Below are 26,742 nucleotides of genomic sequence, written 5' to 3'. Positions count from 1 at the left end.
TGAGATTGCAAGGTGCAGAAATATTGTGGTTTTGAGAAACTATGCGAATTTTCACATGTCTGAAGGTCCCTGCATTCGGAAATAACTGGATTTTTTATCTAGGTTTGTTCTCGGATTTTAGATGTTTGTTCCTAATTTGTTGGTTCCTAAAAAGAAGTAGACAGTTGAGTAGAATGTGAAAACTTTGGGTAATAAATTTTGCTTATTATTATTATTATTATTATTATTGCCTGCCTAGACTTGATTGGCTTACCTCCTTTTTGGTCTGGCATTATTTTCTCCCTTCCTTCCTTCCTTCCTTCCTTCCTTCCTTCCTTCCTTCTTTCCTTCCTTCCTTTCCTCCCTCCCTCCCTCTTTCCTTCCTTCCTTTTCCCTCCTTCCTTTCTTTTCCTTCCTTCCTTCCTTCCTTCCTTCCTTTCCTCCCTCCCTCTTTCCTTCCTTCCTTTTCCCTCCTTCCTTTCTTTTCCTTCCTTCCTTCCTTCCTTCCTTCCCTCCCTCCCTCCCTCCCTCCCTCCTTCCTCTTCCTTCTTTCCTTCCTTCATTTTTTCTTCCTTCCCCCTTCCTTCCTTTTTTTTCTTCCCTCCCTCCCTCTTTCCTTCCTTCCTTTTCCCTCCTTCCTTCCTTCCTTTCTTTTCCTTCCTTCCTTCCCTCCCTCCCTCCTTCCTTCTTTCCTTCATTTTTTCTTCCTTCCCCCTTCCTTCCTACCTTTCTTTTTTCCTTCCTTCCTTCCTTTTCCCTCCTTCCTTTCTTTTCCTTCCTTCCTTCCTTCCTTCCTTCCTTCCTTCCTTCCTTCCTTCCTTCCTTCCTTTTTCCCTCCTTCATTTCTTTTCTTTCCTTCTTTCCTTCCTTCCCTCCCTCCTTCCTTCCTCTTCCTTCTTTCCTTCCTTCATTTTTCTTCCTTCCCCTTCCTTCTTTCCCTCCTTCCTCCTTCCTTCCTTCCTTCCTTCCTTCCTTCCTTCCTTCCTTCCTTCCTTCCTTTTCCTTCTTTTCTTCCCTCCTTTTCCTTTTCTTCCTTCCTTCCTTCCTTCCTTCCTTCCTTCCTTCCTTCCTTTTTCTTCCTTCCTTCTTTCCTTCCTTCATTTTCCTTCCTGCGTTTTACTTCTTTACCTCCCTCCTTCTTCTCCTTTTCTTCCTTCCTTCCCTCCTTCTCTCCCTCCTTCCTCTTCCTTGCTTCCTCCCTCCCTCCCTCCGCCTTCCTTCCTTCCTTCCTTCATTTTTCTTCCCTCCGTCCCTCCTTCTTTTCCTTTTCTTTCCTTCCTTCCTTTTTCTTCCTTCCTTCCCCTCCCTATTTCTCTCTCTCTCTTCCATGTTAACCACCAGTGAAGCTCAATCACAAGGTAGGACCATATTGGCCAAATTAATTTGCAAATGCAGCCCCCAGTGGTGCAATGAGTGTAGCTCTTGTGCCGACAGGACTGCTGACTGAAAGGTTTGTGATTTACATCTGGGTTGTGGTGTGAGCTCCTCTCTGTCAGCTCCAGCTTCCCATGCGGGAGCATGAAAGGACGGTAACAAATCAGAGCAATGTCCCCTGGGCAACATCCTTGCAGACGGCCAATTCTTTCACACCAGAAGCGACTTGCAGTTTCTCAAGCCGTTCCTCACACACACACACAAAATTGCAAATGAGCTCTGGTTTACTTTCTGATTTAATCTTCAAATTAATTTTTCTTTCCTCCTTTTCTCTCTTTTACGAGGACATTCTGAGGCAGTTCCGATCCCTCTGACAGACCGTATTATTTATCCCTTTGCAACGGAGGCATGAAAGGTGTTGGCAATCACCTTTCAGCTTTGGAGATAAGGCGGCCACACTAATGAATAATGCCCATGTGATATTCTCTCTCCTTTTCTTATTCTATTGCCAGGATGTGCCGCTTTCAGACAATGTCTTCTTTGATGGGAAATAGTTTAATAGTAATCCTGTTATGGCTGGTTCGTTCGCATTTATTTTTGATGCATGTGTTGCAGGAGGGTTCCTTTTGCATTGCCAGGTATCCTGCTGTCATCAAAGAACTCCAAATATGAAAGACATTTCCCCCTTTCTTTAATATCTCTTCTTTATGCCTTTGGATTCTACAGCCTTTTAAATTCACAAACATCAATGTAAAAAAATACGTTTGAAAAGGTCCCGCTTCATCGAACACATTTTGGTGAATGTAATTTAGTTGCACACAATGAGATGGCATGTTTAAAAGGACCTTAAGTGGACCTGGGCACGACTAGATGACCTTTAGGGCTCCCTTCCAATTCTAATGTGTTATGGACTCCTTGATAAGAGTCTCCTTTGGTGTATGTAAAGTAGAGGTTGGATGGCCATCTATCAAGAGAGCTTTATTAATGTCTCCCTACACAGAATCATAGAATCCAAGAGTTGGAAGAGACCTCCTGGGCCATCCAGTCCAACCGCCTGTCAAGAAGCAGGAATATTGCATTCAAATCACCCCTGACAGATGGCCATCCAGCCTGTTTAAAAGCTTCCAAAGAAGGAGCCTGTACCACACTCCAGGGCAGAGAGTTCCACTGTTGAACGGCTCTCACAGTCAGGAAGTTCTTCCTCATGTTCAGATGGAATCTCCTCTCTTGTAATTTGAAGCCATTGTTCCACGTCCTAGTCTCCAAGGAAGCAGAAAACAAGCTTGCTCCCTCCTCCCTGTGGCTTCCTCTCACATATTTATACATGGCTATCATATCCCCTCTCAGCCTTCTCTTCTTCAGGCTAAACATGCCCAGCTCTTTAAGCCGCTCCTCATAGGGCTTGTTCTCCAGACCCTTGATCATTTTATTCACCCTCCTCTGGACACATTCCAGCTTGTCAATATCTCTCTTAAATTGTGGTGCCCAAAATTGGACACAATATTCCAGGTGTGGTCTGACCAAGGCAGAATAGAGGGGTAGCATTACTTCCCTGGACATAGACACTCGGCTCCTATTGATGCAGGCCAAAATCCCATTGGCTTTTTTTGCCGCCACATCACATTGTTGGCTCATGTTTAACTTGTTGTCCACGAGGACTCTAAGATCTTTTTCACATATACTGCTCTCAAGCCAGGCATGTCCCCCATTCTGTATCTTTGCATTTCGTTTTTCCTGCCAAAGTGGAGTATCTTGTATTTGTCGCTGTTGAACTTCATTTTGTTAGTTTGACAGAATAAGGTTGGTCAAGATCTAAGTTTCTGTGTAGGAAGTTTGCCCCAATTCTCTCCTTGGTGAAGTTCAGAATACTCTTTGATTGTAGGTGAACTATAAATCCCAACAACTCCCAAATGTCAAGGTCTATTTCCCCCAAACTCAACCAGTGTTCACATTAGGACATATTGAGTATTCATGCCAAGTTTGGTTCAGATCTGTAATTGTTTGAGTCCACAGTTATAGATGGATGTAGTTGAACTACAACTCCAAAATTCAAGGTCAATGCCCACCAAACCCTTCCAGTATTTTCTGTCGGTCATGGGAGTTGTGTGTGCCAAGTTTGGTTCAACCATCGTTGGTGGAGTTCAGAATGCTCTTTGATTGTAGTTTAACTATAAATCCCAACAACTACAACTCCCAAATGACAAAACCAATCTCCTCAACCCCAGTAGTATTCAAATTTGGGTGTGTCGGGTATTTGTACCAGCAAGTCCCTTTAAAGCATGGAGGTCTCAGTGTGGGAAGTTTGGCCCAATTCTATAATTGGTGGGGTTCAGAATTCTCTTTGATTGTAGGTGAACTATACATCCCAGCAGCTACAACTCCCAGATGTCAAGGTCTATTTTCCCGAAACTCCATCAGTAGGCATATTGAGTATTTCTCCCGATTTTGGTCCAGATCTATCATTGCCAGAGTCCACAATGCTCTCTGGATGTAGGTGGACTACAACTCCAAAACTCAAGGTCAATGCCCAATACAATCTTCCAGTTTTTTCTGGTGATCATGGGAGTTCTGTGTGCCAAGTTTGGTCCCTTTCCATTGTTGCTGGAGTTCAGGTTGTTCCTTGATTGTAGGTGAACTATAAATACTCAATATGCCCAAATGGGAACACTGGTGGAGTTTGGGGAAAATAGACCTTGACATTTGGGAGTTGTAGTTTTTGAGATTTATAGTTCACCTCCAATCAAAGAGCATTCTGAATCCCACCAATGGTAGAATTGGAGCATCATTCAACACAGAACCCCCATGCCTTGAAGGCACTCACTGGTGCGAGCCTCTCTCCAGCCTTGCACACTCTCCCTCGTTCACACATGCGCTCCACGCTTCCTTGCGCCAAGCACGCCTGCTCTCCCCTCCCTGCTTGAAGTCTCAGTAACAGCCCTTCTCTTGACTGAGATGCCAGCCAATCACAGCAGAGACGGCCTTTTGGTGGGAGGATTTGCTGTCAGTTTCCAAAAAGGAAGAGAAGGACAGGCAGAGCGATCTTTAGCCTTCTCTACCAAAGGGGTTCCCAAGACCATCAGAAATATATGTTTTCTGATGGTCTATGGCGGCCCCTCTGAAACCCACTTGCGACCCCCCCCCCGGGTCCCTACCCCCAGGTTGAGAAACACTGGTCTAGATAAGCTTTGGGGTTCCCTTCTGATTCTAATGATTTTAAATTGATTTTAATGTATATGCTGTGTTAACAGTTTATGCCCATGTTTTTGTTTTATATTGTATGTTTTTGTATTATTTTGCATATGTGGAAACCGCCCAGAGTTCCCTAGGGGAGATAGGGAATAAGTTTTATATTATTATTATTATTATTATTATTATTATTAGAAACACAACAAGATGAGTCCACAGCAGACACTCTGCTGGCTGTTGAATTGGATCACACATCAGACACTTCCCAAGTGTCTAGGACTGTGTGATGTATCGGCGAATAATGCGTGCTAGGCTTGGGCGGTTTCGTTCGTTAATTTCGTAATTCGTTATTAATTCGTATTTAAATTAGCTTACGATCCAATATTGAGCCATGCAGGAATAGTGTGAGGAGTAAATTAGATTCGAAACAATTTTTTCAATTTATTTCGTAATTATTTTGTAGTTATTTCGTAATTATTTTGTAATTATTTTGTAATTATTTCGTAATTATTTTGGCATGTCTGGTGCAAGTTTTATAGTTGTTGTTTGTTTTATCACACCAACAGTCAACAACAGAGGGAGAGGGAAGCTTCAGAAGTTTCCCCTGTCTCATTTGGAGGGTTTTTTAGCATATTGCGCAATTGCGTCTGCCATTAACGAATCGATTCGTAATTATACGAAATTTCGTATATTTCGAAATTTTTAAAAGGAAAATTTTGGAATTATTAAAAAAAACGAAACGCAAGGGCCCCCTAAAAACAAAACGAGTTTAGAACCAATTTTTTCCATGGTTACCCAAGCCTAATGCGTGCAGATCCCAGTGAGGTGGCCTTTTGCAGCTGGCAGATGGTAATTTTGTCAGCGCCAATTGTGTTTAAGTGCCGGCCAAGGTCTTGAGGCACTGCACCCAGTGTGCCGATCACCATTGGGACCCCATTGACTGGCTTGTGCCAGAGTCTTTGCAGTTCAATCTTTAAATCCTCGTATTGTGGCAGCTTTTCCAGTTGTTTCTCTTCAATCCTGCTGTCACCTGGGATTGCAACATTGACGATCCATACTTTGTTTTTTAACATGATTGTAAGGTCAGGAGTATTATGCTCCAAAACTCTGTCTGTCTGAATCTGGAAGTCCCAGAGTAGCTTGACGTGTTCATTCTCTGTAATTTTTTCCAGCTTGTGATCCCACTAGTTCTTTGTCACAGGCAGATGGTATTTGTAGCATAATGAATAATCTGCGCAACGGTGTTGTGCCTCTGCTTGTAGCCTGTCTGCGCAGAAGCTGAGGATGGGATCTATTGTTTTATCTGCTTCCTTGCAGAGTCTACATTTGGGATCTGACGCTGACTTTTCAATTCTGGCTTGGATGGCATTGGTTCTAGTGGCTTGTTCTTGGGCTGACAGAATCAGGCCCTCCGTCTCCTTTTTCCGAGTTCCATTTGTGAGCCACAACCATGTGAGCCACAAAGAGAGGCTGGATGGCCATCTGTCAGGGGTGATTTGAATGCAATATTCCTGCTTCTTGGCAGAATGGGGTTGGACTGGATGGCCCATGAGGTCTCTTCCAACTCTTTGATTCTATGATTCTATGATTCTATGTTTTTTTCTTTGTCAATTTGGCTCTCAATTATTATTATTATTATTATTATTATTATTATTATTATTATTACTACTATTATTATTACCATTATTATTATTATTATTATTATTATTATTGACTTCTTTACAACGTAACAGACTTTTCCACTTTGGAAGCCTTTAAAAAGGAGGTTGGATGGCCATCTGCCAGGAATGCTTTAGCATTGTCTTCCTGTATGGAAGAAGTGGGTTGAACTAGATTACCCTTTGGGGTCCCCTTCCAATTCTAATACTGGATTATGGACTTCTTTTGCAGGTTCTGGACTCTCCTTCTTTGGAGGCTTTTAAACGAGGGTTAGATGGCTGTCTGTCAGGAGGGTTTTAGTTGTGTCTTTTGGGAGCTTTTGCACAATTTGAATCTGAAACCAGGAGTGCATTTCCTGTGCCAATGCCTCTCCAACAATAGAAGTAATAAGGCCACATGCGGACACTTTCTCTCTGCGCTTGGATTAAGCTTTTCAAAAACTGCCAAGTGCCAGAATCTGATAAAGCGGTTTTCAGGTCCCCCTCCTCCTCCTCCTCCTCCTTTAAATAGAAGCTGCGGAAACCAAACAAAGCGAGGCAATAAGCCCAATCTCATTTTGCTGTTCATAAAGGCTGGCAAGAGCAGGGGTCTCAATGCACAAATCGAATCATCGCTCCTCTCGACTTGACAGGTTTCTGTCAGGTTTATTCATTTCTGCAAGTGCCGGGATCTCGCTTTTATTTTATAACTGCAAAACAAAAACAACACATTCCGAAAGCCTTCACAGCGGCATCTCTCCTCGAAAACACCCAGGGCGGCTTTGCGATAAGGAGAGTCATAGAATCATAGAATCATAGAATCAAAGAGTTGGAAGAGACCTCCTGGGCCATCCAGTCCAACCCCCTGCCAAGAAGCAGGAATGTTGCATTCAAATCACCCCTGACAAATGGCCATCCAGCCTCTGCTTAAAAGCTTCCAAAGAAGGAGCCTCCACCACACTCCGGGGCAGAGAGTTCCACTGCTGAACGGCTCTCACAGTCAGAAAGTTCTTCCTAATGTTCAGATGGAATCTCCTCTCTTGTAGTTTGAAGCCATTGTTCCATTGAGTCCTAGTCTCCAGGGAAGCAGAAAACAAGCTTGCTCCCTCCTCCCTGTGGCTTCCTCTCACATATTTATACATGGCTATCATATCTCCTTTCAGCCTTCGCTTCTTCAGGCTAAACATGCCCAGTTCCCTAAGCCGCTCCTCATAGGGCTTGTTCTCCAGACCTTTGATCATTTTAGTCGCCCTCCTCTGGACATATTCCAGCTTGTCAATATCTCTCTTGAATTGTGGTGCCCAGAATTGGACACAATATTCCAGATGTGGTCTAAGCAAAGCAGAATAGAGGGGTAGCATGACTTCCCTAGATCTAGACACTATGCTCCTATTGATGCAGGCCAAAATCCCATTGGCTTTTTTTTGCCTCCACATCACATTGTTGGCTTATGTTTAACTTGTTGTCCACGAGGACTCCAAGATCTTTTTCACACGTACTGCTCTCAAGCCAGGCGTCCCCCATTCTGTATCTTTGCATTTCATTTTTTTCTGCCAAAGTGGAGTCTCTTGCATTTGTCACTGTTGAACTTCATTTTGTTAGTTTTGGCCCATCATCTCTCTAACCTGTCAAGATCGTTTTGAATTCTGCTCCTGTCCTCTGGACTATTGGCTATCCCTCCCAATGTGGTGTCATCTGCAAACTTGATGATCATGCCTTCTGGCCCTTCATCTAAGTCATTAATAAAGATGTTGAACAGGACTGGGCCCAGGACGGAACCCTGCAGCACTCCAGTCTTTATGGGAAATTAAAAAGCAACAAGGATTTTGGAAAGAGTAAGAGCCATTCCTTCAAACCCAGAGAATGGCCAGAAAGAGGCCAAACATAATCTGGAAAATGTCTCCTCTTAAACCAATGGTTCTCAACGTGGGGGTCGCAACCCCCAGGGGGGGTCGCTGGGCCATTTTCTGGGGTTTGCGAAGGCGCCTCGGTTGGCCCTGCCCCCTCCGCCTCCTCAAAATGGAGGCGCTCTTGCCGGCTGGCAAAATTACAGTTATAAAGGAGCAACGAAAATAATTTTATGGTTGGGGGTCATCCGAATCAGGCCCTCCGTCTCCTTTTTCTGAGTTCCATTTGTGAACCACAGCCATGTTTTTTCTTTGTCAATTTGGCTCTCTATTATTACGTTCGACATTCATACTCACCATCCCTTCTGTGGTCAATGCTGCATCCCGCATAGATCTGCCACACAGTCAAAAAAGGAAAAGGGTCTCCTTATGCTTGCCATAGATGCAGGTGAAACGTCAGGAGAAATGCCTCTAGAACATGGCCCTATAACCTGAAAAAACCCACAAGAACCTAGTGATTCCAGCCATGAAAGCCATGAAAGCCTTCGACAATACATTGAAGGTCTCCTTATGTCTCCTTACTTTTCCCTCCCTCCCTCTTTCCTTCCTTCCTTCTTTTTCTTTCCCTTCTTATTTCTTCCTGTTTCTTTGCTCCCTTCCTTTGCTCTTTGGTTCCATCCTTCCTTGTCTCTTTCCTTCCTTCCTCCCCTCCCTCTTTCTCTCTTTTGTTCCTTCTCTCCTTCCTTTCCTATTTCACTTTTATATTTCCTTCCCTCCTTCCTTCTCTACCTTTCTTTCTTTCCTTCTCTCCTTCCCTCCTTCTTTCCCTCTTTCTCTTCCTCCATCTCTCCTTCCTTCCTTCCCTCCCTCCCTCCCTCCCTCCCTCCCTCCCTCTCTTCCTCTTTCCTTCCCTCCCTCTTTCCTTTCTTTCCTCTTTTTCTTTCCCTTCTTATTTCTTCCTGTTTCTTTTCTCACTTCCTTTGCTCTTTGGTTCCATCCTTCCTTGTCTCTTTCCTTCCTTCCCTCCCTCTTTCTCTCTTTCGTTCCTTCTCTCCTTCCTTCCCTATTTCACTTTTATATTTCCTTCTCTCCTTCCTTCCTTCTCTACCTTTCTTTCTTTCCTTCTCTCCTTTCCTCCTTCTTTCCCTCTTTCTCTTCCTCCATCTCTCCCTCCCTCCCTCCTTCCTTCCTTCCTTCCTTCCTTCCTTCCTTCCTTCCTTCCTTCCTTCCTTCCTTCCTTCCCCCTTTCTGTGTATATGTGTTATGTGTGTGAATATATTTGTGTACATGTGTGTATCTGTGTGTTTGTGTATATATGTGGTTTTGTGCATGAGTTGTAATGTATTTTTTGGTTTTTTGGCTTTTAAGTCCATTCTGCTGTGTTTTCCAGTGTTTTTATGAGTGATGGTCACTTGTTGGCCTGATAGGTGTATTGTGCCCAAATTTGGTGTCAGTTCGCCTAGTGGTTTTTGAGTTATGTTAATCCCACAAACGAACATTACATTTTTATTTATATAGATGATGATGATAATAATAATAATAATAATAATAATAATAATAATAATAATCTTTATTTATACTCCATCTGCCCAAGGGGACTTGGGGTGGTTTACATGAGACCAAGCCCAGCAATACAACAATGCAAATGTACAATATAAGAATACAACAATAAAATATAAAAAATAAAATACAATAAAATACAAGAAACAGTATAAATAAAAAAAGTGTTGTTTACACCAAGGTCAGTTATCTGGATTTTTCGTTAGCACTTTTCATGCCATGGTTAATGAATTCTTCCCTTCCTCCATAATGCCGTTTTCAAGTTTCAATTTTGAGATGATGTTCATCTTCAGCCTTGCCAGACCTTAATAGGCCCCAGCCAGACCACAATCATACAATCACATTCAATCCATCCATCACAAGGGGGCTGGACTGGGTGGCCTTTGGAGTCCCCTTGGGCTGTGGTTGGCATAATGGGTTAAACCCTTGTGCTGCTGAATCTGCTGACTTGAAGGTTGGCAGTTCAAAGCCGCAAGTCGGGATGAGTTCCCGCTATTAGCCCTAGCTCCTGCAAACCTAGCAGTTTGAAAGCATGTAAATGTGAGTCGATCAATAGGTATCACTTCAGCGGGAAGGTAGGAGCCCCCGGTGGCACCGTGGGTTAAACCCCTGTGCCAGCAGGACTGAAGACCGACAGGTCGCAGGTTCGAATTTGGGGAGAGGCAGATGAGCTCCCTCTATCAGCTCCAGCTCCTCATGCGGGGACATGAGGGAAGCCTCCCACAAGGATGATAAAAACATCAAAATCATCCAGGTGTCCCCTGGGCAACGTTCTTGCAGACGGCCAATTCTCTCACACCAGGAGTCACTCCTGACATGACAAAAAAAAAAAAGCGGGAAGGTAATAAAGGCACCCATGCAGCCATGCTGGCAAAGCGACCATGAGGTGTCTATGGACAACAGCCTCCTCGGCTTGGAAAGGGAAAAAGAGCACCACTTCCCATGGCCAGAGTTGAGCACTGTTTCCAGAAGGTGGAGATGAAAGGGGAAGCCTTTACCTTTGTTCTGTGTAAATAGAAATGTGTTGTTGTTATTTCACTGTATTGAAGGCATTGAATGTTTGCCTATGTTGTAATCCACTCTGAGTCCCCTCGGAGAGATAGATCCGAATATAAATAAAGTGTCATTGGTGTTTTTGTTGTTGAATTTTATGCTTTTCTTCCTCTTTTCCTACAGATTAAGTTCGACAGCGACAGCGTCTGCGTCTGCTGTGAATTGCAGCACCAGAACTCGGGCTGCAGCCTTGGGGAGATGCTGAAGCTGAACCCCCTGCAGGAATGCAACAGGGTCCGGCTGACTCTCAAGGTAAGGCTGAAGGCACCCACAGCTTCACTTACTCAATAGTCCTCAATCTTGCTGAGTTCATAGAATCATAGAATCAAGAGTTGGAAGAGACCTCATGGGCCATCCAGTCCAACCCCCTACCAAGAAGCAGGAATATTGCATTCAAATCACCCCTGACAGATGGCCATCCAGCCTCTGTTTAAAAGCCTCCAAAGAAGGAGCCTCCACCACACTCCGAGGCAGAGAGTTCCACTGCTGAACGGCTCTCACAGTCAGGAAGTTCTTCCTCATGTTCAGATGGAATCTCCTCTCTTGTAGTTTGAAGCCATTGTTCCGCGTCCTAGTCTCCAGGGAAGCAGAAAACAAGCTTGCTCCCTCCTCCCTGTGGCTTCCTCTCACATATTTATACATGGCTATCATATCTCCTCTCAGCCTTCTCTTCTTCAGGCTAAACATGCCCAACTCCTTAAGCCGCTCCTCATAGGGCTTGTTCTCCAGACCCTTGATCATTTTAGTCACCCTCCTCTGGACACATTCCAGGTTGTCAATATCTCTCTAGATGTTCCTCAGTGAGACCAAATGTCCAAAGTGAGCATCCAGTTGGTATAAATTCCTCACAGCAACAATTGGACATTTTTGACCAATCCACATTGTCTTGCACACTCATCACTAGCGGCTATTCATTGTGTAGCTCTGTGAGTGTAAACTTGTGCTCAGTCTCCTTTCTGTACGACATCTATAGAGGCAACTTTGTTGACCATCTAGTCCAAAAGTGAAGAATGTGGGGAACCCACAAACAATATAAGGATACACCTTGAAGACCCAATTTTGGACTGCCTTTTGGCCCCTAAAACACACCTTGTGTGCCTTCAAGTTGTTATTGACTTATAGTGACCCATCAAGGATCATTCTTGGTCATATTTGTTCAGAGGCTGTTTGCCATGGCCTTCCTCTGAGGCGGAGAATTTAGGATGTGCCCAAGATCCTCCAACAGGTTTTGGCTACAGAGCAAGGATCTAAAGCTTGATTTCCAAGAATCCTGGTGTATCACCTCCTACATCCTTTGAAGGGTCACAACCTGCATTTTTCTGTATCTGGTTACAGTTATAGCTCACCTCCATGTTTATACCTTTGTTTATACCCATGGCTTTTGTACTCCATCAGAGGAACTGGATTAAAATCCACAAAAGCTCACACTCAGAGCAAGGATCTAAAGCTTCAAGACCAATCACTTGGTCTTGAAGGTACTCCTAGATTCCTCTCCTTCTATTTTGGTTATTTTTAAATGCAATTAAGCTATCTACAATAGTCCAAACCATTAAAAACCTATCCATTAAGAGGCAAAAGATAGTACAATATGCTTTTATGGGCCTTTTGCTTGCAAGCCAGTCAGTTTGGGATCAAAAGGTCTTGACGTAGCAATGGAAGCCCACCAAGGAAGACGTAGATCTAGTTTCCGCAAGAACCAGGCTCCAGATCTTGGGAGAAACCATAAAGATAAAGATGTGCCCTTTATGTTTTCCCTTTTTTGAGTAAAGCTCAAAAGGATATGATAAATGTGTTCCCGTCAGCGCTGACATTTGTTTTAGAATTGCAATCGACATGTGCTCATTGCCTTAAAGCCTTGAAGAAAGCCAACATACGTGTTGACTTTGTCCGTTCCTAAGAGAGTCTTGTAGCATCATTAAGGCTGGAACTAAAAGAGTATAGGTGTGTGTATGTTTTTAAAAAGTTCTTCCCGTTCAAACTGTTTTATTGAAAGCAAAGTGTTCCCTCGAGGAACGACAAAAGCAAAAAAGATTTGATGATGAGAGGACTCTGTAACCTCCTACGGATGAATCAAAATAAGTGGCTTCATTCAGAAAGGCAGATTCTGTCCCTTTGTCAATATAGCCAATGGGTGGTATTACCATCTCCGATACCAATATTTACGAAACTGGAAATGGCAACTGTGGGAAGCTTTTCAATGGGACAGTGGATCTACTCCAGATTTTGGCCTGAATTTTAGTGTAGGTAAAGGTAAAAGTAAAGGTTTCCCCCTGACATTAAGTCCAGTCGTGTCCGACTCTGGGGTGTGGTGCTCATCTGCATTTCTAAGTCGAAGAGCCAACATTGTCCTTAGACACCTCCAAGGTCATGTGGCCAGCATGACAGCATGGAGCGCTGTTACCTTTCCGCCGGAGCAGTACCTATAGATCTACTCACATTTGCATGTTTTTGAACTGCTAGGCTGGCAGAAGCTGGGGCTAACAGCGGAAGCTCACGCCGCTTCCCGGATTCGAACCTGCGACCTTTTGGCTCAGAGGTTTAACCCACTGCATCACCGGGGACTCCCGTGTTTTAATGTACTGAACCAATTTCAATGTACTGAACCTATAATAAAGGTTCAAACAACTCTGAACATTAGGAAGAACTTCCTGACTGTGAGAGCCGTTCAGCAGTGGAACTCTCTGTCCCGGAGTGTGGTGGAGGCTCCTTCTTTGGAAGCTTTTAAGCAGAGGCTGGATGGCCATTTGTCAGGGGTGATTTGAATGCAATATTCCTGCTTCTTGGCAGAATGGGGTTGGACTGGATGGCCCATGAGGTCTCTTCCAACTCTTTGATTCTAAGATTCTATGATTCTATGAACTCAAACCTGGAGTGGCCTTATCAACCCTTTGACAAGCTAGTATTGAATAGAAATGACCTTTCAGCTATTTTTTGGGAGGAAGCAGACCATGACTAGGTTTGGGGGCAGGAATTGGGTTGTAGACCTCTGGAGCAGTGTTTCTCAACCTGGGTATCGGTATCCCTGGTGAGGTCACGAGGGGGTATCAAAGGGGTCACCAAAGACCATCAGAAAACACAGTATTTTCTGTTGGTCATGGGGGTTCTGTGTGGGAAGTTTGGCCCAATTCTATTGTTGGTGGGGTTCAGAATGCTCTTTGATTATAGGTGAACTATAAATCCCAGAACTGCAACTCCCAAATGTCAAGGTCTATTTTCCCCAAACTCCACCAGTGCTCACATTTGGGCACATTGAGTTTTCGTGCCAAGTTTGGTCCAGATCTATAATTGTTTGAGTCCACAGTATTTTCTGGATAAAAGTGAACTACAACTCTAAAATTCAAGGTCAATGCCCGCCAGACCCTTCCAATATTTTGTGTTGGTCATGGGAGTTCTGTGTGCCAAGACTGGTTCGATTCCATCATTGGTGGAGTTAGTGTGGGATTTATAGTTCATTGTAGGTGAACTATAAATCCCAGCAAGTACTACTCCCAAATGTCAAGGTCTATTTTCCCCAAACTCCAACAGTGTTCACATTTGGGCACATTTATTTATTTATTTATTTATTTATTTATTTACAGCTTTTCTATTCTGCCCTTCTCACCCCGCAGGGGACTCAGGGTGGATTACAGTGTACACATATATGGCAAACATTCAGTGCCAATTTTTGACATACAAACATATACAGACATACACAGAGGCTATTTAACTTTTTTCTGGCCGCCAGGGGAGCTGTTGCTTTCATCGTCCATCTGAGACACTGATGAAGCACTTCCGCATTCCCCGCATGCTTCCCCACTGGAATGCTTTGCTGGAGTCTTCTTTATGGCCTCATAAACTAGTTAATTTAGCCTCCCCACACTTTAAGGTGGTACCTAATTTTCCTACTTGACAGATGCAACTGTCTTTCGGGTTGCAAAGGTCAACAACAGGCTACACACAATTGGTTGGAAACCCACTCCAACCCGGGCTGGCTTCGAATTCATGAAGTTATCTTTAATGCAGCTGACACTCAGCCAGCTGCGCCACAATCCCGGTGCATAGTGAGTATTAGTGGCAAATTTTGTCCAGATCTATCATTGTTTGAGTCCACAATGCTCTCTGAATGTAGGTGAACTACAACTCCAAAACGCAAGGTCAATGCCCACCAAAACCTTCCAGTATTTTTTGTTGGTTATGGGAGTTCTGGGTGCCAAGGTTGGTTCAATTCCATCGTTGGTGGAGTTGGTGGAATGCTCTTTGATTGTTGGTGAACTATAAATTCCAGCAACTACAACTCCGAAATGACAAGATCAATCTGTCCCCAACTCGACCAGTATTGAAATGTGGGTGTATCGGGTATTTGTGCCACTTTTGGTCCAGTGAATGAAAATACATCCTGCATATCAGATATTTACATTACTATGTATTGTCGAAGGCTTTCATGGCCGGAATCACTGGGTTGTTGTAGGTTTTTTGGGCTATATGGCCATGTTCTAGGGGCATTCTCTCCTGACGTTCCACCTGCATCTATGGCAAGCATCCTCAGAGGTTGTGAGGTTCATAAAAGTAGCAAAATTGCAGTTATGAAGTAGCAACAAAAATAATTTTATGGTTGAGGGTCAACACAACATTAGGAACTGTATTAAGGGATCGCGGCATTAGGAAGGTAGAGTACCACTGCTCTAGAGGTTCCCCATTTCTTGTGTGAAGCTCAGAGGATGGGTTTTCGGAGTCTGTCATAAGATAATTCTTGCTACTCCCAAGTTCCCCACTCCCATGTTGGGGTCCTTCAAGCCAGCTACTCTGGCTTTTTCGGTGCAGCTCATGGTTATTAGTCATTTAAAACAATAGTATTACAGCCAGCCTGTCCTTGGTTTCCCAATATAAAAGGAGTAGTACAGAGAGAGCAATTTCATGGGTGAAAGACCTTGACTGCTCATTATCCCTTTCCAGGTGATTGTGGGTCTATAAGCAGTGAAGCCTTGTAATTGGAGGCAATCAAGGGGAAAAGACATTGTCTTTACAGCAGGGCTTGTTTGCAGAGCTAGACCAGTAACATCACAAAGCCATTGCTCTTATGGGTAACCCTCCTCGGTCATAACTGAACTGCCCTGGACACAGAGGGAGGGAAGAAGAGGCTCCAGGATGGAAGCACGTGAGAGGCCCTCTATAACATACAGGCACCACCTAAAATATGAATGCATGCTCACCAAAATTATAAAGCCATCAAAAGGAAGATGAAGTATGGTTGCTTATTTATTTATTTATTTATTTATCGTGTCAGGGGCAGACCAAACAGTTGCATTGTATTTTTTAACAAAACAAACAAACAAAACACAAAGTTTGCAAGTTGATTAAATGTCCTTTGACCAGTATCTGGCCACTTGGAGTGCCTCTGGTGTTGTCGCAAGAAGGTCCTCCATTGTGCATGTGGCAGGGCACAGATTGCATTGCAGCAGGTGGTCAGTGGTTTGCTCTTCTCCCCACTCGCATGTCGTGGATTCCACCCTGTAGCCCCATTTCTGAAGGTTGGCTCTGCATCTCATGGTGCCAGAGTGCAGTCTGTTCAGCGCCTTCCAAGTCGCCCAGTCCTCTGTGTGCCCAGGAGGGAGTCTCTCATTTGGTATCAGCCATTAATTGAGGTTTTGGGTTTGAGCCTGCCACTTTTGGACTCTCGCTTGCTGGGGTGTCCCAGCGAGTGTTTCTGTAGATCTTAGAAAACTATTTCTAGATTTAAGTCATTGATGTGCTGGCTGATACACAAACAGGGGATGGGATGGAGATGTCACTGCCTTGGTCCTTTCACTATTGGCTGCTCCTTCCCAGAGGATGTCAGGTGGTGCAATACCGGCTAAACAGTGCAATTTCCCCAGTGGTGTAGGGCGCAGACACCACGTGATAATGTGGCATGTCTCATTAAGAGCCATGTCTACTGTTTTAGCATGGTGAGATGTGTTCCACACTGGGCATGCATACTCAGCAGCAGAGTAGCATATGCAAGGGCAGATGTCTTCACTGTGTCTGCTTGTGATCCCAAGGTTGTGCCAGTCAGCTTTTGTATGATATTGTTTCTAGCACCCACTTTTTGCTTGATATTCAGGCAGTGCTTCTTGTAGGTCAGAGCACGGTCCAGAGTAACTCCCAGGTATTTGGATGCGCTGCAATGCTCCAGTAGGATTCCTTCCCAGGTAATCCTCAGAGCTCGGATGCTTGTCTGTTCTTAAGGTGAAAGGCACATGTCTGTGTTTTAGATGGATTAGGGATCAGCTGGTTTTCCCTGTAATAGGCAATAAGAGCACCTAGAGCTTTGGAGAGCTTCTTTTCAACCATCTCAAAGCTCCCTGCTTGAGCAGTAATAGCACGATCATCAGCATAGATGAAACTCTCTGTCCCTTCTGGCAGTGGCTGGTCATTTGTGTAGATGTTGAACATGGATGGAGCAAGCACGCTCCCCTGAGGCAGGCCGTTCTTCTGTTTCCGCCATCTGCTTCTCTGGCCCTGGAAATCAACAAAAAAGCTCCTGTTTTGTAGCAGGTTTCCTATGAGGCAGGTGAGGTGGTAGTCCTTTGTGATACTATACATTTTTCTCAGGAGGAGGCGGTGGTTCACAGTATCATAAGCTGCTGACAGGTCTATGAAGACAGCTCCTGTGATCTGCTGCCATTCAGTATGGTTGCTGAAACGGCTGTATATTTAAATTTCTCTTTATTTTAATTGTTGAAATATATCCCATTAATTATACCAATATTATACCAATAACCCACGCTACCACCCCAACTGTCACAGGCTTCACATCAGAAAGACAGAAGAAGAGGCAGACCCAGCTTCACCATGCCTAAACCAGAAGGAGATGAAACATTCTTCCTCGATCCCAACTGGCACTGCCCTCCCTTCACCCCAATGACCACTGTCGTAGTCTTAGAGGGAAAGAAGAAGATACAGACAGAAGTCCATCATGCCTAGGCCTAGAAGGAGATGTTTCGTCCATCCCAACTGCTACTGCCCTGACCTTTTAAAGAGAGGAGAAGAGGCAGGCACAGCTCCACCATGCTTTTATGAGGAGATGAAAGGCCCCTCCTCCTTTTTTTAGGCTTAGGCGATCCCTCGTTGGCTGAGTAGGATAGTCTTCCAGGATCAGTATTCTGGTGGGTCCATAGGTGACTGTCGAGCCCTATTCTTGATCTGCATCTTTTCCCACAGTGAGGGCATTGGTTTCCAGGTGGAAGATATTCCCGGTCAGGGTTGGCTTGACACGCCTTCCTCTTGGCACATTTCTCTCTTTTGCCTTCCATTCATGCCTCTTCAAATTCTACAGCAGTGCTGGTCACAGCTGACCTCTAACTGGAGCACTCAAGGGCCAGGGCTTCCCAGTTCTCAGTGTCTATACCAGAGTTTTTAAGGTTGGCTTTGAGCCCATCTTTAAATCTCTTTTCCTGCCCACCAACATTCCGCTTTCCATTCTTAAGTTCAGAGTAGAGCAACTGCTTTAGGAGACAGTGGTCAGGCATCCAGACAACGTGGCCGGTCCAGCGGAATTGATGGCGGAGGACCATCGCTTCAATGATGGTGGTCTTTGCTTCTTCCAGCACGCTGACGTTTGTCCACTTGTCTTCCCAAGAGATTTGCAGGATTTTCCGGAGGCAGCGCTGATGGAATCGTTCCAGGACTTGCATGTGACGTCTGTAGACAGTCCACGTTTTGCAGGCAAAAAAGCAGGGTTGGGAGGACAATAGCTTTATAGCCCCTCCTCCATCCCAACTGCCACAGCCCTGGTCTCAGAAGGAGAGAAAAAGGAGGAGATGCAGCTCGATCGTGCCAAGACCCAGATCCCTTTCACACTAGGCAAATCTAGCACTACGGTGCCACATTAACCACCACGACTACATCCTTGGCTAGATATTTGGTGGGGTAATAGAGCTCTCCAGCTGAGGATTTTACGTACCCCATCCTAAACTAATTATCCCAGGATACCGTGGGATGGAGCTGTGGTAGTTTGAGTGCTGTGGAGACAGCACACTCACTTGCCCTCATTCAACCCTCCTAGTGTGCACTCCTCAAATGCACACCCTCACATACCACTTGCCTTGTTTTGCAAGTGAGTTCTCAAAATACAAACAGACAAAGTACCACTGTCAGTTGCAACGTTTGCAGAGAAATATCCGAATCACAGCATTTGTTTACTGAAAAATCATATTTATTTATAGCCGTGAAACAAAACAAAAAAACAACAACATCTAAATTATGACATGTTTGTCTATTTCACATTCACCACCTGAAATTAGGGAGCCATGGTTTTTAATCTATCGGCTGGCCTTCGGCTCTAAATATGCTTCCTGCGGAATTATCTTGTGGCATTTTTATTCCGATTCCCCCTCCTTATCAAGCCAACGTTGTCAGATGAATAAGGAAGTCTGCAAATGACTATAATTTCCCAAGATTATAGGGGCTCTTCTCCCACGGAGTCTTAAAAGGAATCGCTTTGAAGAGAAGTAAACATGTTTTGAGCGGTGCGTGATGCCTCGGGAAGCTGGCACGACGGGCATGTTCGCCTCTGTCTTATAAACCAGTCCAGGTTTAAGAACCGTGAAAGAACGGCACACTCCGCATCGAGCTGTCGATTGTTTGGCGTTTCTTTTATTTTTCTGCAGAGAAGTTGTTATTCTGCAATTGAATTTGGATTAAGTGCGCGCAGCACTTGATGGAACACAACCAGGTGGGAAAACCGGAGGCCTCTCTGTGCTGAAATGTCCAAGACTCCAAAATACATTTAGGGGATTATTATTATTATTTGAAACACAACAAGATGAGTCCACAGCCAACACTCTGCTGGCTGTTGTATTGGGTCCCATGTCAGACACTTCCCAAGTGTCTAGGACTGTGTGATGTATCGGTGAATAATGCGTGTAGATCCCAGTAAGGTGGCCTTCTGCAGCTGCCAGATGGTAATTTTGTCAGTGCCAATTGCAGGCCAAGGTCTTTAGGCACTGCACCCAGTGTGCCGATCACCACTGGGACCATCTTTACTGGCTTGTGTGAGAGTCTTTTCAGTTCGATCTTTAAATCCTCATATTGTGTCATCTTTTCCAGATTTTTTTTTTTTTTGGTCATGTCAGGAGCAACCTGGTGTGAGAGAATTGGCCGTCTGCAAGGACGTTGCCCAGGGGACGCCTGGATGATTTGATTTTTTTTATCATCCTTGTGGGAGGCTTCTCTCATGTCTCCGCATGAGGAGCTGGAGCTGATAGAGGGAGCTCATCCGCCTCTCCCCGGATTCGAACCTGCGACCTGTCGGTCTTCAGTCCTGCCGGCACAGGGGTTTAACCCACTGCGCCACCGGGGGTTCCATCTTTTCCAGATGATGATGATGATGATGATGATGATTATTATTATTATTATTTGAAACACCACAAGATGAGTCCACAGCAGACACTCTGCTGGCTGTTGTATTGGATCACATATGAGACCCTTCTCAAGTGTCTAGGACTGTGTGATGTATAGGCAAATGATGCATGCAGATCCCAGTAAGGTAGCCTTCTGCAGCTGGCAGATAGTAACTTTGTCAGTGCCGATTGTCTTTAAGTGCAGGCCAAGGTCTTTAGGCACTCCACCCAGTGTGCCGATCACCACTGGGACCACCTTGACTGGCTTGTGCCAGAGTCTTTGCAGTTTGATCTTTAAATCCTCATATTGTGTCTTCTTTTCCAGATGATGATGATGATGATGATGATTATTATTATTATCATTATTTGAAACACCACAAGGTGAATCCACAACAGACACTCTGCTGGCTGTTGAATTGGATCACACGTCGGACACTTCCCAAGTGTCTAGGACTGTGTGATGTATTGGCAAATAATGTGTGCAGACCCCAGTAAGGTGGCTTTTTGCACCTGGCAGATGATAGTTTTGTCAGTGCCGATTGTGTTTAAGTGCAGGCCAAGGTCTTTAGGCACTGCACCCACTGTGCCGATCACCACTGAGACCACCTTGACTGTGCCAGAGTCTTTGCAGTTCGATCTTTAAATCCTCATATCGTGTCATCTTTTTCAGTTGTTTCTCTTCAATTCTGCTGTCACTTGGGATTGCAACATTTACAATCCATAATTTGTTTTTTAACACGATCGTGAAGTCAGGAGTATTGTGCTCCAAAACTCTGTCTGTCTGTATTCAGAAGTCCCAGAGTATCTTGACATGTTCATTCTCGGTAACCTTTTCCGGCTTGTCATCCCACCAGTTCTTGGTTGTAGAAAGATGGTGTTTGTGACACAAGTTCCAATGAATCATCTGACCAACGGTGTTGTGCCTTTGCTTATAGTCTGTCTGCGCGATCTTCTTGCAGCAGCTGAGGATGGGATCTATTGTTTCATCTGCTTCCTTGCAGAGTCTACATTTGGGATCTGTTGTCGACTTTTCAATTCTGACTTTGATGGCCTTGGTTCTAATGCCTTGTTCTTGGGCTTCCAGAATCAGGCTCTCCTTTGTCTCCTTTTTCCGAGTTCCATTTGTGAGCCACAGCCATGTTTTTCTTTGTCAATTGGCTCTCAATTTTTCCCAGGAACTGTCCACGGAGAGCCTTCTTTTGCCAGTTTTCTCTTCTGCTCTGGATTGTGTTTTTACGGAATTCTCTCTTTGTACTTGAAGTAGTTTACTACTCTTGACTTCCCTCATTTTTGGTTCTTGGCTGCCTTTCACATCATCTGCCAGTGCGTGTTTCTCTTCTTCTACCGTTTGTTTCCCTTGCAGAAGCCCTCTTCTCTCTGCCTCCTGATTTTCTGGGCAGGTCAAGTCTGTCGACATCACTACGCGGGTGTCATGAGGAGTGGATTGTCATCAGTTTTCTTGTTTTTCTGTCCAGATCATCAGCTCTGCTTGTGTCCAGTTCACAATCCTACCAGTGTATCTAATGATGGGAATGGCCCAGGGGTTGAGAGCCATGATCGTATTTGCGCCATTTAATTTGCTCTTCAAAACCTTTCTGACTCTTTGGATATATTCTTTGCTGACCACAAAGAATTATTATTGTTATTATTATTATTATTATTATTATTCAAATCACTGCACAGCAAAGACTTTCTTCAGAGACATTTAACTTCCCGGAGTCACCACAACTTGCAAATAAATTTGTTAAAAACCAGACAATGTGATTTTCTGGATGTGTTTTCTCATGTTGTCTCTCATAGTTGAGGTCTGCCTAGGATGTCAATTACAGGCCTCTCTCATCTTTTAAAGTGGGAGAACTTGTACAATTGGTATCTGACTAAATGCTTCCCCCCCCCCCCCGTATTATATATATGTATATGTTGTTGTTCATTCGTTCAGTCGTCTCCGACTCTTCGTGACCTCATGGACCAGCCCACGCCAGAGCTCCCTGTCAGCCGTTACCACCCCCAGCTCCCTCAAGGTCAGTCTAGTCACTTCAAGGATGCCATCCATCCATCTTGCCCTTGGTCGGCCCCTCTTCCTTTTGCCTTCCACTTTCCCCAGCATAATTGTCTTCTCTAGGCTTTCCTGTCTCCTCATGATGTGGCCAAAGTACTTCAACTTTGTCTCTAGTATCTTTCCCTCCAGTGAGCAGTCGGGCTTTATTTCCTGGAGGATGGACTGGTTGGATCTTCTCGCAGTCCAAGGCACTCTCAGCACTTATACACACACACACACACACAGAGGTGGCCCTAGGTAATTTTCAACAGTAAGCAAACAGTATTTTGGCACCCCCCCACCCCCCCCCACCCCCAACTAATCACTGATATATATTTTCTGTTTGTCGTGGGAGTTCTGTGTGCCATATTTGGTTCAATTCCATCATTGGTGGAGTTCAGAACGCTCTTTGATTGTAGGTGAACATCCCAGTAACTACAACTCGCATATGTCAAGGTCCATTTTCCCCCCAAGAGTGCCTCAAGAGCGCCCCTGGGCAAAATCAACTATACTGCAAATGCTTACTTTGCGTAATGGGTTGAGCCGCCCCTGTATATATATATAAATCTCCCTCATTGTGCAGCTGGAATATCAGTGTTTTGTTGAGCATTGCAACATGAATGCATCATCATTTCAAACTTGGTAGGTCCTAACCCAGTGTTTCTCAACCTGGGGGTCGGGACCTCTGAGGGGGTCACAAGGGGGTGTCACAGGGGTCACCAAAGACCATCAAAAACACAATATTTTCTGTTGGTCATGGGGTTCTATGTGGGAAGATTGGCCGAATTCTATCGTTGACGGGATTCAGAATGCTCTTTCATTGTAAGTCAACTATAACTCCCAGCAACTAGCAACTCCCAATGTCAAGGTCTATTCTCCCCCTCCCCAAATTACGCCAGTGTTTACATTTGGGCATATTGAGTATTTGTGCCAAGTTTGGGTCCACAGTACTTTCTGGATGTATGTGAACTACAACTCCCAAATTCTAGATCAATGCCCACCAAACCCTTCCAGTATTTTCTGTTAGTCACGGGAGTTCTGTGTCTCAATTCCATCACAACAACTCTCAAATGTCAAAGTCTATTTCCCCTAAATTCCACCAGTGTTCACATTTGGGCATATTGAGTATCCATGCCAAGTTTGATCCAGATCTATCATTGTTTGAGTCCACAGTGATCTCTGGTGTAGGTGAACTACAACTCCAAACCCAAAGGATACTGCCCACCAAACCCTTATAGTATTTTCTGTTGGTCATGGGAGTTCTGTGTGCCAAGTTTTGTTCAATTCCATCATTGGTGGGGTTCAGAATGCTCTTTGATTGTAGGTGAACTATAAATCCCAGTAACTACAACTCCCAAATGACAAAATCAATTCTCCCTCCAACCCCACCAGTATTGAAATTTGGCATATTCGGTAAGGTAAGGTAAAAGTTTTCCCCTGACATTAAGTCCAGTCATGTCCAAGAGTGGGGGTTGGTGCTCAGTTTCTAGGCCGAAGAGCTGGTGTTGTCCATCGACACCTCCAAGGCCGACATGACTGCATGGAGCTCCGTTATTGGGTATTTGTTCCAAATTTGGTCTAGTGAATGAAAATTCATCTTGCATTTCAGATATCTTCATTATGATTCATAACAGTAACACAATTACCGTTAGGAAGTAGCAACGATAATTATCTTATGGTTGGGGGTCACCACAACATGAGGCGCTGTATTAAGGGGTCGCGGCATTAGGAAGGTTGAGAACCACGGTCCTAACCAAAGGATCCTGATACCTGGGTTGCCTCCCTTGTGCGATAATGTCCTTAGACATGAAATCGATGCAGAAGAATTTTTTTTTTTGGGTGTCCTCGAAATATCTCTCGGTTCGAAAACACCAAATGGGCACTGTTTAGCTCTTAGTTTCTATTAGAAAAGAAGCCATATTTAGGGAGGGGGGGGTCTCGAGAAGTGAAGGCAGGAAGAGGGGAGAGTTATGGCCAAGCTGGGGCTGTATGTCACCGCTGAGCTGGCTTCCCTTTGCTGAAAGCCCTTCTCCCCAGGCTTTCTTCTCCTCCAGCCCCCCTTGATTTATTTATTCTTAAAAGCTGGATTTATGAGGAGTCACGGGTCTGATCGATGTCTTTGCCCTGGGATTTCCTCCTCACGGGAAGAATTATGCTTGTTCTCGGCTCTTCCAAAGCCCCTCAGATTTCAGGGCCTGATCTTCCCTAAGAGTGTAAATCTGCCACAGTGTGATGCTGACCTCTTTTTGGGAAGCAGCAATTGACCCCGGGATTAAGTGCCGCACCTGAACATTGCCTTCTGCGACGTCTGGTGTAGATCCAGCAATAAGAAGGAGGCTGATGGAGGGACGGGAGGAGAAGAAAGAAAGAGCAGCAGCCCGCCTTCTTTGTTTCCGGAGCACAAAAAGTGTCTGGGCTGGATTTCAGGTGAGGAGAAATACCCCAATTGCTCCAGTTCTTGTCTTGATATTGAAAGCTAAGAAGGGTTAGTCCTTGGATGGCGACCTCCACTTGCTGGTTGGTGTGTTCCTCAATAGCAGAGTGGGGTCACCCTGGAATTGGAGCTGTTTCCACCGAAGTCTGGCCATCTTTGAATGGACGATGCTAGTCCTTGACTCCATAATATGATGGGGAATCATCACCATCAACCTCTTTCATCTCATTGAACGTCTCCTTTGGTGTGCGGCCTTTCAAGTAAAGGAAAATACTTGGAAGGGAGACGACCAGTGAAGCTAGAGGAGGAAATGGCGGACTATTCCTTGGCTAAGAAATCTGATGAAAACCATTGGATTGTCTTGCAAATGGGCCTAAATATCCTCAAAGCACTTGAAGCTCAGGCGTTGGCAGTGGCTGAGAGGGCCTTCGCACAATTGAAGCTCGTGCGGCAGCTGCGACCGTACCTCGTGAAGTCGGATTTGGCCACGTGGTCCACGCCTTAGTTACCTCTAGATTGGACTATTGCAATGCACTCTATGTGGGCTGCCCTTGAAGACGGGCTGGAAATTCCAATTGGTCCAACGGGTGGCAACCAGATTATTAACTGGTGAGAATTAAAAGATCCGGCGTTGTCCGTAGAAACCTCCAAGGTCATGTGGCCAGCATGACTGTATGGAGCGCCATTACCTTCCCACCGGAGCGGTATCTATTGATCTACTCACATTTGCATGTTTTCGAACTGCTAGGTTGGCAGAAGCTGGGGCTAACAGCGGTTGCTCACACCGCTCCCCAGATTTGAACCTGTGACCTTTCATTCAGCAAGTTAGCATCTCAGTGGTTTAACTTACTGTGTCATTGGGGGCTCATACCAACATATATTTCAGACACGGCATGGCCAGATCCATGTAAGTTCGAAACAGCAATTTCTTCTTGTTATTTGTTGCTCTGCTAACTCACTTTCCATCCAAAATTGCTCCTTTCCCTTCGTCCCTCTCTTTCTATTATGCCTCCTTACTCTCTCTCTTTCTTGAGATCCCTCTTGGATCCCAACGAAAGAACTTAGGGTTATTTATTATTATTATTTACAGTTACCCCGAGGGGGACTCAAAGTGGTTTACACATAAGTAATGGCAAAATTCAATGCCAGTACAAACAATTACAATTATACACTACAATTAGACATAAATCAAGTTAAAAACAATACATCCACAAGCAATAAAACTATCATTAAAACATAGGTTGCCATAGGTCTGAAATGCTTTGAAGTTACACAACAACAGCAGCAGCAGCAACAACAACATTGTTAGTTTTTTTGGTTGGGTGTTCCACCCCAGCGCCAAGAAAGGGCTAGAGCTGTTCAGGTAAATATGGGACAAACCTAATCAAGACCCACACCAGGGAGATAGCCATTGACTGCGTTTATTATTCAATCTGCTCCAAATGTTTCCAGTCGCCTGTCTTACTGTGATAAGGAGTGACATTTTGCCCCGCTTTCCCTCCCCGTTCCCTTTCTCTCTCTCTTCCCGCAGGACCTGTTGTTCAGCGTCTGCGCTCTCAATATCATCTCGACCATTGTCTGCGCTTTGGCAACCGCCATGTGCTGCATGCAGATGGTCTCTTCTGACGTCCTGCAAATGGTGAGCAAATCCCAATGAGAGGGTGTCTAATTGTATACCATCGTCTTGCGCCTCGCTGTATCCATGCGCTTGTGGCAAAGTGTCATTTTTGGAGAGCTTGGGAGGTATTCATCTTTGCAGTTATTTTGTCAGTAGGGTTGTAAATCTGATCCAAGTCTTACACGTTAATGGAGCTGTCCAAGGTGCTGAAATCCATCCCGATACAAGATTCAGCACCTTGGATAGCTCTTTTCCAGATAGCTGTAAATGAACCTGAGATGCTCCTATTTTCCTTTGGAAATGTCCTCAGGTTGTTGTTGCCGTGCCTTCAGGTAGCTATGAGAGTGAAATAAAATTAGGGTGTTCCTCCCAAAAATAGGAAATTGACCTAAACATTAAGAATGGTTGACATTGAACAAACAATGTTATTGCTCTTTTAATGTCCTTGATTTCAAAATATTGCCATTGATGTCTTTTGGGAGGGATCCATATCAGGAGGGTGTGTATCCTGAGCAAACATATGGGATAATAAGGACATATTTTGCATACGAGGGGTATTTTTTAAGTAAGGTCTGTTTTGTTGTAGACACTAGTAGTTTGCGCGCATACCGCAACGAGCGCGTGTGTTGTGTACTGGCATGCCTTGGGAACAACTGT

At 44.6% G+C, this 26,742-nt stretch overlaps 1 protein-coding gene across 3 annotated transcripts in view; it reads left to right on the top strand.

The window, feature by feature from the left end:
• The window catches only part of ENTREP2 (endosomal transmembrane epsin interactor 2), a 187,670-nt gene that overhangs the window by 123,229 nt on the left and 37,699 nt on the right, over positions 1-26,742 (top strand). For all 3 annotated transcript variants that reach the window (XM_060755773.2, XM_060755772.2, XM_060755775.2), the window contains exons 4-5: positions 10,760-10,888; positions 25,999-26,106. In XM_060755773.2, coding sequence (XP_060611756.2) covers positions 10,760-10,888; positions 25,999-26,106 — 237 coding nt within the window. The remainder of the gene's footprint in view (positions 1-10,759; positions 10,889-25,998; positions 26,107-26,742) is intronic.

This window comes from Anolis sagrei, chromosome 9, assembly GCF_037176765.1.
Source record: "Anolis sagrei isolate rAnoSag1 chromosome 9, rAnoSag1.mat, whole genome shotgun sequence".
Taxonomy (NCBI): Eukaryota; Metazoa; Chordata; class Lepidosauria; order Squamata; family Dactyloidae; genus Anolis; species Anolis sagrei.
The sequence above is the reverse complement of the archived record's forward strand: the minus strand, read 5'-3'. Positions and strand labels throughout refer to the sequence as shown.